Genomic DNA, 12,746 nt, shown 5'->3' on the forward strand with positions numbered 1-12,746 from the left:
AAATATATTGCAAAAATACAATTCAAAGTGAAAAAAAAAAAAAGGGGCTCTTTGCCAACAGACTGACGAAAAAAACAGAAAATGCAACGTCCAAGTCCCCACACTTCACTTGTGCAATACACCCGCCACACACACCAACTGCGAGGATGATCTTGGCTCCTGTGTTGGGTGGCAGCAACAACTTCACCGTGCTGATTGCAAGATGCATGGAATTCTCGTTCTTCTATATTACAATGAGAACACTTCCACTTCACCTGACACACTTGCTGGAAATTGGCAATTGGCAGTGGATCCACACTCAATATCTCTAACAATGCAAAAATGCAAGCATGAGCAAGTGTGAAGACTAGATGTTGAATGAGAGAATTGACACGTCTAAGTTTCCAGTGTTGCAGCTGACTTCCATGCATGGCTGCTTCTACTGCCGACCACTTTTTTTTTAATTCACTGTTTCCAACTTCTAAAGTTCTTGCCACTGGCTGCTCCAGGCTGCACACTACCTATATGGGCAGTGGGCAGTGGCCTGGCAGGTGTTGTTGTATTGTGACTGTCGGATGCGGGTGTTATTGTAGAAGGTAGTGGGTAATGGGCCTTTGTCTACTTGGCAAGATAGCAGCAGCCAGCCCCCGCAAAGTGGGGTGGAAAGGCAAAGAAAGCTTCACTTTCAAATATGCATGGATAAGAAAAAAAAAATTAGCTCCAATCCACGTTGTGAAGGTGGTTGTCCAGCAAAACTGTGGTATCACCTGATCCGATGGACCAATGTGACATAGCCTTGAACTGGGTCCTGCCGAGACTGAGCATGACGCTGTTGTGCATATTGACGTTGCTGTTCCTTTAGTTGCTCATCGGATTCACGCTGCTCTTCAGGCATCCTAACTGTGTGTGACTTGCTTTGGGCATGAACCACTGCGTCCTGCCTAGCCAGAGCACGACATCGGTGTGCATATTGACATTACTGTTCCTATAGACGCTCTATGGTGTTGGGCTTCTAAGCATGAGGTCAAGGGATCGAATCCCAGCCACGGAAGCCACATTTCGATGGGGGCAAAATGCAAAAACACCTGTGTACTTAGATTGAGGTGCACGTTAAAGAACCCCAGGTGGTCGAAATTTTCTGAGTCCTCCACTACGGCGTGCCTCATAATCAGAAAGTGGTTTTGGCACGTAAAACTTCATAATGAAATTTTTTTTTCCCGTTGCCGCTCATCGTGTTCATGCTACTCTTCTGGAGTCCTAACTAGCGTGGTCTTTCCATAGCGCCATCAGAACTTAAATGAAATCAGTTGCTAGGTGGGTTCTTCTTTTACATACGAAAGCAGTTACGTCACTCCCTGCTTTGTGTGTTACAGTTGCGACTCCAGATTAACTGCAGCTTATGCAACCGCAATCTTTATGGGGAAATGCCTGCGTCTAACACTATGCGTGAAGGTAAGCTTTCTGGTTCTTTTTTTTCCTTTCCCCACACAGCCAGTGTCGCTGTTGCCATGGATGTGAGCGCCATCTGGTGGTGCTGCAAGAAACCCAGTGGTGCAAGCAGCGCGTGCCTCCCGCTGTGGTTGGTTGAGTTTTTGCCCACAGACACGACGAATGCATTGGGGGGTAGAGATATACAGCTTCACTGTAAAAGAAAAGTATACTCACAGATGGTGGTCCTGAGCTGCAGATGTCCAGCATGATGTAATCTACCAGCTGCAGGGTAAACAGGCCTGCATCTAGCCTCCGAAGATAGAACTTGTCTTCCTGATCTAAGTGATCCTCCTCATCATGAAACTTTGGATTCTGAAAGAGAGAAATTGCAGCATTAGTTTTAAAGATAATGTCACAGGAATTCAATACTTCAATACTCCAAACACAACCAGCAGGCCAACAATAGCGCACAGACCCATATGGGGCAACAGGAAATGATGTATAGAGAAGTCATGGTGGTAATGACAGCAGCAGCCATAAGCAGCCAGGAGCAGCATCAAAAAATCCCCACAGAAGGCGACTCCTTCAGAATTACAACTTATGCAGTGGATCTTAGCCACCTGAATAGGGTTGGTAATATTGACGAACGATTAATCGATTAAATGTATCCTGCAAAATTATTAATCTTCATCGATGTCCAACTTTCATTTAATTGACTTAATTGATTAGACCTTGTTGGCTTAATCGTTTGTGAGAGTTTGGCAGGAAAGGCACAAAAATTTTCAAATATCACTGGAGTGATGGCGTACAAGCAGTGGCTGTTACACGGCTGTGGTAGAGAAGCTGTCGACTGTTTTCTAGAGTCCCGAGTTTTGGAAAGTCTAGCGCTACCCCTCTCTTCCCCCACACCGCAAATGCCACCACGCCATCCAAAGCCAGACTGCAGCAACCCAGTCGATCGTTTTGCCACCCCTAGTTCACAAATGACGTGGCACAGCACGTGCGCCAGTTTGGAGCATGTATTTGACATAGCGATGGAGTTCATGTCAATTCCAGCAAATCTATAGCGTCCGAGCATTTATTCTCGCATGCTGCAGTTGTCATCATCATCATCATCATCATCAGCCTGGTTACGCCCACTGCAGGGCAAAGGCCTCTCCCATACTTCTCTAACTACCCCGGTCATGTACTAATTGTGGCCATGTTGTCCCTGCAAACTTCTTAATCTCATCCGCCCACCTAACTTTCTGCCGCCCTCTGCTATGCTTCCCTTCCCTTGGAATCCATTCCGTAACTCTTAATGACCATCAGTTATCTTCCCTCCTCATTATGTGTCCTGCCCATGCCCCCCCATTTCTTTTTCTTGATTTCAACTAAGATATCATTAACTCGCGTTTGTTCCCTCACCCAATCTGCTCTTTTTTTATCCCTTAACGTTACACCTACCATTCTTCTTTCCATAGCTGGTTACGTCGTCCTCAATTTAAGTAGAACCCTTTTCGTAAGCCTCCAGGTTTCTGCCCCGTACGTGAGTACTGGTAAGACACAGCTGTTAAACACTTTTCTCTTGAGTGATAGTGGCAACCTGCTGTTCATGATCTGAGAATGCCTGCCAAACGCACCCCAGCCCATTCTTATTCTTCTGATTATTTCAGTCTCGTGATCCGGATCCGCGGTCACTACCTGCCCTAAGTAGATGTATTCCCTTACCACTTCCAGTGCCTCACTACCTATCGTAAACTGTTGTTCCCTTCCGAGACTGTTAAGCATTACTTTAGTTTTCTGCCCGTTAGTTTTTAGACCCACTCTTCTGCTTTGCCTCTCCAGGTCAGTGAGCATGCATTGCAATTGGTCCCCTGAGTTACTAAGCAAGGCAATATCATCAGCGAATCGCAAGTTACTAAGGTATTCTCCATTAACTTTTATCCCCAATTCTTCCCAATCCAGGTCTCTGAATACCTCCTGTAAACACGCTGTGAATAGCATTGGAGATATCGTATCTCCCTGCCTGACGCCTTTCTTTATTGGGATTTTGTTGCTTGCTTTATGGAGGACTACGGTGGCTGTGGAGCCGCTATAGATGTCTTTCAGTATTTTTACATACGGCTCGTCTACACCCTGTTCCGTAATGCCTCTATGACTGCTGAGGTTTCGACAGAATCAAACGCTTTCTCGTAATCAATGAAAGCTATATATAAGGGTTGGTTATATTCCGCACATTTCTCTATCACCTGATTGATAGTGTGAATATGATTTATTGTTGAGTAGCCTTTACGGAATCCTGCCTGGTCCTTTGGTTGACGGAAGTCTAAGGTGTTCCTGATTCTATTTGCAATTACCTTAGTAAATACTTTGTAGGCAACGGACAGTAAGTTGATCGGTCTATAATTTTTCAAGTCTTTGGCGTCCCCTTTCTTATGGATTAGGATTATGTTAGCGTTTTTCCAAGATTCCGGTACGCTCGAAGTCATGAGGCATTGCGTATACAGGGTGGCCAGTTTCTCTAGAACAATCTGCCCACCATCCTTCAACAAATCTGCTGTTACCTGATCCTCCCCAGCTGCCTTCCCCCTTTGCATAACTCCCAAGGCTTTCTTTACTTCTTCCGGCGTTACCTGTGGGATTTCGAATTCCTCTAGGCTACTCTCTCTTCCATTATCGTCGTGGGTGCCACTGGTACTGTATAAATCTCTATAGAACTCCTCAGCCACTTGAACTATCTCGTCCGTATTAGTAATGATATTGCCGGCTTTGTCTCTCAACGCATACATCTGATTCTTGCCAATTCCTAGTTTCTTCTTCCCTGTTTTTAGGCTTCCTCCGTTCCTGAGAGCCTGTTCAATTCTATCCATATTATAGTTCCTGATGTCCGCTGTCTTACGCTTGTTGATTAACTTAGAAAGTTCTGCCAGTTCTATTCTAGCTGTAGGGTTAGAGGCTTTCATACATTGCAGTTTCTTGATCAGATCTTTCGTCTCCTGTGATAGCTTACTGGTAGCCTGTCTAGCGGAGTTACCACCGACTTCTATTGCACACTCCTTAATGATGCCCACAAGATTGTCGTTCATTGCTTCAACACTAAGGTCCTCTTCCTGAGTTAAAGCCGAATACCTGTTCTGTAGCTTGATCTGGAATTCCTCTATTTTCCCTCTTACCACTAACTCATTGATCGGCTTCTTATGTAGAAGTTTCTTCCGTTCCCTCCTCAGGTCTAGGCTAATTCGAGTTCTTACCATCCTATGGTCACTGCAGCGCACCTTGCTGAGCACGTCCACATCTTGTATGATGCCAGGATTAGCGCAGAGTATGAAGTCTATTTCATTTCTAGTCTCGCTGTTCGGGCTCCTCCACGTCCACTTTCGGCTATCCCGCTTGCGGAAGAAGATATTCATTATCCGCATATTATTCTGTTCCGCAAACTCTACTAATAACTCTCCCCTGCTATTCCTAGTGCCTATGCCATATTCCCCCACTGCCTTGTGTGCCTTGTGCCTTGTGTATTCCCCCGCTGCAGTTGTGTGGCCATTCAAAGAAGGTGTCGGCTTCAAACACACATCCCAGCCAATTGACATTCCTTCACTCTGTAGAAAAGAGCATGGGGCTTAAAATCCCAAAACCAGCAATTTTCTTTTTCCTTGTGCATACTGTAATTTCTTGCATAATTCAGTTGGACTACACCTTCCACTTTGCCATTTTTCTTATTTCTTGTTTAACCCTTTGACGGTCAATGACGTAAATATACGGCGCCGCGAGCAAGTCCGAAAATGGTCGATGCTGTATATTTACGGCGCCGTCTGTACATTTAAAAAGCGCGCCAATTTCCTAACTTTTTCTTTTCCGTGATGTGCTGCCACTATGTGGGCATACAGGGAATTTTTTTCGCGTGCCTCCCTCTCTCGGTTTTTGCTGCATCGTTTGTTTTAGTGCTAGTTTGCTCCCGCGCGTCTATATACTACCGCTCGCGCATTGGCGTGCGTGCGGGCGGGTGGCCATTTGGATTTTGTTTCGCGGGCGGTTTCGGCTTTTTGCGCTTGCGAAACTGATGGCTATCTCGTTCCTAATCGCTCAAAGGGTGACCGCTTGTTTCTCGCTTGTATAGTGCTCACAGGGGTGTGCATAGGAAGGATGCCGCCGTGCATGCGTTTCCGTTTCTTTACTTTTTTTTTAAGACTCGCGAAAACTAATTGCCCTAGCTGGTTGGCGATAAGATGAAGATTAGCGGAAGTTTGTCGACGTGTTGCTTTTTTCGATGAGCACACAACCACTGTTTTCTTGAGTGTGCGCGCAGTCCTATTACGCTATGGATGTACATATTAGTGTAAGAGCAGGAACATTTGAGTCTCGCCAAATATTCTCGTGTGCATTTTCAAAGCCTTGAACTATGTGTATAACAATTCATCAAAATTTTAATTCTTATAAGTTTATTTCCTTTTTTTATCGTTGTTAATCATGAATGAAGAGTACATATATACCACCTCAAAATATTTTTTTTCTCACTTTACGGTCACCCTAGAAAAATTATGGCAAATTTTTTTCGGAATAAGTCTTGAAGAAGAATCAGAATCTGCAATAAAAAAAATCGACCCTGGGCGGTCGCATATGGTGAAAAAAATCAACCCTCAAAGGGTTAATGGTACTGTACAGGGATTCACTAGTGCCACATATCTTATGTAATTCTGTACTAAGTGCCATTTTACAACATACACTGTTTACTTTAAAAGCTACTAGTGCCAACTATATTGAGTCTTTAACAAGTTAAACATTATACTTTACCAAACAGTCATACACTTGTGTTTCAAACTTGGTTCCACCTCTCAAACATTAAAACAGGGTCCTAGAAAAGTAGATCCCTGTGTTTCAACATTTTTAAAAGTATCTGGCAAAAATTGGTATGGATATTTTTAATAAGACACCTGTCAATGTTGAAAATTCAGGATCCCTTCGTAATCCCCAGCTCGCAAGCTTTGGTTGAATATTTAAAGGAGCACATTCCTTGCAACTGATCTGCCATAGGTAATGATGTTATCGATATGTATTATCGTTACCGGCTAGGGGACTGTCAAGGATTGTATTACAAAAGATAATGATGAGCTTCAGTTTACTGGAACTTGTGGAATATGCCTCTCAGTGGCTTTTAAAAAGCCTGTCTATACTTGTCGGCAACCATCATAGCGTGGAAGGGAAGTGTGCACACAGGGAAATCTCGCACATGCATCGGTTCACTGGCGGACTTTTTCTTAGCTTTGCTGATTGTGAACTTGATTGATTATGCACTAACGCTGTCAGTAGATTGACGATTATCTGGCTTTTTGAATAACCCTGAATGCCCTACATGGCTAGATGATCTCCTTGGGTCTTTTGGTGGGGGTTCGATCATCACTTATGTCCTCAGAACAAATGCATCCAGTATTTAGTTCTCTGTCTGAGATTTTATTCTAACTTTATGTACTGGGTCTGCTCACTGTGATTAAAAAAAAAGCACTTTTATATGCTCTTGCTTCTGTTAATCCTGTAGTGTTAATCCCTCAAGGTGTTGAAGGCAGGTGTAGAATTTATGCAAAAACATGTTCGAAGAAAGCTCTGCATGTCTGCAAGAGCTCTTGAAACCCATACCTAAAGCCAAGGAGCTCTCACTCCACAGTAACCGACATCTGCAGTAGTAAAGAGCGGTCTTGCCAGTGATTTCTGCCATTTTTTTTCTCTCTAGCAACTGCCAAAGAATTAGAGAGTGCCTCACCTATATACCTCACCATGCTAGCTGCTCACCTGCATAAAAAAACAAGAAGCTAGGCTTGTGCTATATTTTAGAAAAATCTATTGAATATTATGTTATTCATATTGCTTCGGTTTGAACTTCAGCATTCAGAATTTTCGATGTACATATTTCTAATGAATGAACATAAATTTGAAAACACTTAAAATTGACAGTCTCAGTTCCAGTGGGCAAATTGCATTTCTACTGAGATGGCTCAGCGCCAGGTCAAGCCAAACATGATGAAATTGTTTTCAGTCGCTGATTGACTTTTTGGACCTCTTAATTATTTGAACATCCCCGTGGCACTGCCACCTTCTCTACTGAACCAATGTATAATGGTGACCGAAGTTTTAGACACTGTACTTTGTCTTGCTTGATTATTTGCTGTCTAAAATGTCTAAAAATGGTGGCTGCGAAGAACATTTATGTCATTCAGGCTGTCCCTTGTACTCCAGCAGTTTTCATTAGCAATGTGGTTTATCAGCTTCTCAAGAGTCCTATGGCTGCTGTGAATAGATGTGCATCAACTCGGCATTAAACCCAAACTTCGGTTGCCGACACCAAGTGAAGCAATGTTGTTTAGACTGAACAACCACAGCAGTGTGGCTTTAATAAAATGTGACTAAAATTGATTGCCTCCGGACATGGTGGGCGAGTGGCAAACTGTCAAAGAAGTGTGCCACTCACTGAGTTGCTTATCAATGTTTGGGCCCGAGATCACGTGCACAGAAGTGGCATTAGGCTCTGCGGGCAACCAGCAGGTAACTGCGTGCATGCCAAGCAAGTTTGTCTATACACTTAAGAGGACGGAAGATGTTAAGCTCGTGTGTAGGCACAAAGCACCATGCTTAATTTGCGCAATACACCCTTCACTTTCAGCTTCATGCAGTCAACATCACATGTGATATCTGCATTTCACAACATAGTGACGAAGCACGACACACATCAGACCACGCGATGGGCGAACCTGAACCGCCCCCACAACATCGACCATCATAAAATTTTAAATCGACTGAACTACAACACCAAGCCAAAGTCTGCAAGCAAGTTTTCCATACTGCTGGAGTTGTAAAGTGGAAATACCTGACTATAACAGCGCTTTAAAAATAACCCCTTGCCTAAGATAAAACCGTTTTCATTTTCGTAAGTAAAGGTGCCATTTTATTTACGATTGTCAAGGAAAGTGGCAGCTACAGAGAAATCGGTGAGCACCCCAGCAGTGGATCGAACGATCGATAGTCAAACCGCATTATAACGAAACAGGTCATCATGAATTAATAGTAAATAACCTTGAAATTACTACAGAAATGCATTTATTAAAATCAAATTTTAACGAAGCAATAGTTTTCTAGAAATGGACATAAGAAACCATTCTTGTTCAGAATGAAGATTTACTAATCACTTCATGCCAATAATGCTGAAATCGAGTGGTATGCAATAATGCACTGCACAGGTAGGTTTTCCTGCCCCAGGCCTCGCCCGAGCCCCAAAGTGCCATGTGCTGGCCCGGCCTAGCCAAGCCCGGTGGTTTCAAACCTGGCTGGCGTGAAATATTTGGGCCCTGCATGATCCAGCCTGGTCTGACCCATTCACCCCAGAGCCAAAATAAAGCATGGTCTAGATTTCAGTAATTATGAAGACAGCAGTTGCACAAAGATTCTTTGCTAAAGGCAGCTTTGACTGTGTAAGGTTTCTCACTTGTGGGGTCTTGCCCATGCTCTTGGGAGAAAGGAACGACAACACAGTGGTAATCACAAGGGCACTTATTGCACCTTTATACACTAATACCTGCTAGCTGACTCACAACACATAGAACATGCTGATAGGTGCGTGACAAATCGAGGAAGGCCGGCTCACCGTGACCGGATAGCGAGCGAATATGTTTGCCCCATGTTGGACACCAACGCCTGGTCATTCGCGTGTACGGCCATGCGAACAGTGCGTGTTCAAACGATCATGTTCGTTCCCTCTGGTGTAGGTCTCGCGAGACGGTCTCGCAGAAGCATGGATCAGCGAATGCACGGAATGTCAGCTACGTTTGCCGACTCCAAGCCCAAAGAGAAAGAGCATACTCTCTGTCGCGCCCGACTAACGCCGCCGTTAGGCGGCATTAACAGCGCAATGCTCGCGCCATCTCTCATAATGTGCTGAAACCAAACCGACCTCTGCCAGCACTCAACTACACAGAGAAGCTGGATTACAGGAAACGCGAGAGCCATGCGGGAAAAACAAAATCAGGGGACATGTGAGAGTCGAGAGTCCCTACATACTGTAGTTATTGCTAAGAAATGCACAGGTAAACGAGAAAAAAAAAAAAATGATGCAGATCCAACGCACATTTTGGAATCTATGTGAAGCGGTTAACGAAATACTATATGTTTGCCCTTTTCATTCCTGCATCTTTGGCGTAAAGGAAACTGGCGCGCATGCATGTGCTCTCGCACACCTGTGCTACACTATGTGATAAAGCTCACATGGCCTTATGTTTCTTCATTTCGTATTTATTTTAAATGTACTACCTGCTCCTTGGTAATCCCCTGTTGTGGGTTTGTGCTATAGCATGAAACTCATAATCATCATTGTATTACTTAATTCCTCCTTATAATAAATGTACCGCCTGCTTCTTCGCCAATTCCTTTCAAGTATGTGCTGTAGTATGGAAATCATCACCATCATAAACACATGGCAATCATTTGAAAGAAGTAGTTGGGGTTGGCACCTTAGAAGTACAGTAAAACCACGTCATTTTTAAGCCCACCGCAGCACGAAAAATCGTCAAATTAACCCTTTGAGGGTTTTTGCCATATAGGTATGTACGGCGCCAATCTTATGCTTGATATTTCGAGCGTATTCAACACCACCAGTTGTTCAGAGGTGCTGGCATCTCTATGGAGTAGCCCAAAGTCGTTTGAAATCATGTTTCCACTGACAGGGGATGCAACACTTGACTTGTTTAACTCCAAGTGGTCGCTCACGTGGGCACGCGTGCACAGTCTGCTACCTTCAATGCATGGGTGGAGGAGATGCTAACATTTTTTACAGCCCCTGCTCCAGCAGTTCTGGTAGCTTAAAGACAGCCCTACACAGTCAAAGTTCAGAAATACCAAGTTTTCTTTTTTTTTTTCAGTTGCGGTTCTTCGGTAGTGGTTTGTGTATTCACATACATTGGGGTGCGTGCAGTCGTGATTTCGTTTGGCTGCGCGCGGTGCCTCTTCTCACAGCGAATCCTCAAAGATTTCTTCTTTTGAATAGTTTCTAATGCATTTCTTCTTCTGATGAAACTTGTTTTTGTTACAACAAATAGGGAGCCATAAATTTTACTATACATTTTTCTTAATCTTTACTGCATAGCATTTGTGTGTTTATTGTTGGTACGAGTAAAGCATTTCTAAGACAAAATATTGCTTGCACTAAATTTTTGCTGTATTCATGAGTTTTCAATCATTTCCTACTAATGGAAACTGCAATAAAAAATTGGACCCCAGGGGCTAGGTTTTTGCAAAAAAATTCGACCCTCAAATGATTAAATGAATTTTCGAATTACCCAGAAAAGAAAAGAAATTAAGAAAAAGAAGGGCAGAATTGCACTACAGAAGCATGATGAGCAAAACGTGAACAAGGTGAATGCAGAAGCCAACGTTTCGACAAGTGGACTTGTCTTCTTCAAGGCGACGTATGCTTTCCTCGCCACAGTATGTATAGGTGGGGTTCTTCTAAAGGGGAGAGGGTGTGAGGCGGAAGGATGCGGAAACGAGGGAAAATGTGTTAGCATGTCGAATTGAGAGTAAAGGAACGCTGTGTACAAGGTCAAAGCAATATCTGCCATAAACGGCAATACTGTGCAGCATGTCACAGGATTTCCTTTACGGCGCAGTTTGGCGCAATTGGCACAGCACTTCCATCACTGCTATCAAAATGCAGCTGCCGTGGCCAGGATTGAACCTGCAACCTCGTGCTCAGCAGTAAAAGGGCATAGCCAAGGCACTGAGCTACTGCGGCAGGTCCACTTATTTTGCTTATCAGCGTGTCTCAAACATGAAGACAAAAAGTAATTGTAGCATGCCGGCTCGGCTGTTTTTCATGTGAACAGGCCAAGTGCTCCGATTCTTTAAAGTATTTGTGCCTGCAACGTAAAGTTATGTGTTAAAAGGACTTGGTGACAGCCTAGTTGGTGCATACTTGACATAGCAAGTACTAAGTGCAAACAAACAAACAGACAAACAAACAAACAAACAAACAAACAAGCCATGACAGAAAAGAAACGGGCACCAGTTCTTTTCTTATGCTGAGTGTTTGTGTTTGCAATTAAAGTGTCAAAGTGATGTGCCTACATTTGATGTTAGTTGTAAGCCAAGTGCTCACCTCTTTTTCACGTTCAATTATGTTGTCAATAGCATGTACTTTTTCCAAATACTTGAAGTGCAGCTCCATCAGCCTGTCCACCTGAAAAATATTTGTCAACAGTATCAACACTTGAACACAAACACAAACGGGCACCACAGGCAGAAAAATGAAGAGGAAATGACAACAATGACACTAAGAGAAATATTAACTGAAGCTAGATTGGCAGGTTACACTTCTGGAATATCAGAGTATGGTCTCACTATGAGAGGAGTCTTGGCATGCCAGAAGGACAATAAACAAAAGATAGCTGGCTATGATAGCTAATAATTTCCATATGGTAGCTCCGTGCAACATTACAGAAATTTTGACGTTTGCTTAGAGCTAATGATTAGGGCAGGGTTACATTGCATTCAAAATTAGAAGGCGAAACATGACTAATTTTGGCAACTTATATCTTGCCTAAAAATGGACAAAATGTGTGAAAATGGTACAAAATTAAGTTCGATGAAGAAGACAAGAAAAAAAAAAAGAAAGATGAGTACATGCTTCTTTCTTATGCCATTTTTAGTGGCTAGTGATGTGAGATGATGTTCTTTATCATATTCTAATAAAACACAGCCATTTATGGATACCTGCCAAGTTAGAGAGTAAAAAGATGCAGTTTATTTAGCTAATCACTGCCTCAGTAACAAACGTAAAAGATTACCCCATGCATACAAGCAACACCTCTAATTGATGTTACAGCAACTTCACATAACACAGCACTACATGCAAGCTGCTAGAACCAGTACTTTCAAGGAGCATATGGTAAACAATAAGTGCAGTGTCTATGCTTATTTCTGATCTGCATGTATAAAATCTATATGTATGATCTCATAGAAAAAACGTTTCATGCCATCTGTATGCCTATCACCATATACAGCAACAGATTGGGACTATATTATATTTACTGTAATTTCTCAAAGAAAGCTTGTATTGAAGTTTCGCTTCAAGGAAAGCAACTTGGAGATAACCTGCTCATATTGGGGCCTTTGTAATTGGATAGCAGGAGAGGAAAAGAGCGGCTGATATAGATTTCACCATTTACAGGCACTTTTTTATGTACAAAATTTGGTGGTAAGTGCACGCAAACGGTGGTAAGTGGTGGCACGTGACTGTACAGCAAGATGTACTGGTGCACCATCTATTGTCCTAGTACACAACCTGTGCACAATGAGCCCCATTTGTGTTCCAATCT

At 43.1% G+C, this 12,746-nt stretch overlaps 1 protein-coding gene across 2 annotated transcripts in view; it reads right to left on the bottom strand.

Moving 5' to 3' along the window:
- The window catches only part of LOC142590563 (beta-catenin-like protein 1), a 137,770-nt gene that overhangs the window by 23,445 nt on the left and 101,579 nt on the right, over positions 1-12,746 (bottom strand). For both annotated transcript variants that reach the window (XM_075702850.1, XM_075702842.1), the window contains exons 14-15: positions 11,528-11,608; positions 1,645-1,782 (exon numbers count right to left, since the gene is read on the bottom strand). In XM_075702850.1, the coding sequence (XP_075558965.1) occupies positions 1,645-1,782; positions 11,528-11,608 (219 nt within the window). The remainder of the gene's footprint in view (positions 1-1,644; positions 1,783-11,527; positions 11,609-12,746) is intronic.

Source organism: Dermacentor variabilis, chromosome 1 (genome assembly GCF_050947875.1).
Source record: "Dermacentor variabilis isolate Ectoservices chromosome 1, ASM5094787v1, whole genome shotgun sequence".
Lineage (NCBI taxonomy): Eukaryota > Metazoa > Arthropoda > Arachnida > Ixodida > Ixodidae > Dermacentor > Dermacentor variabilis.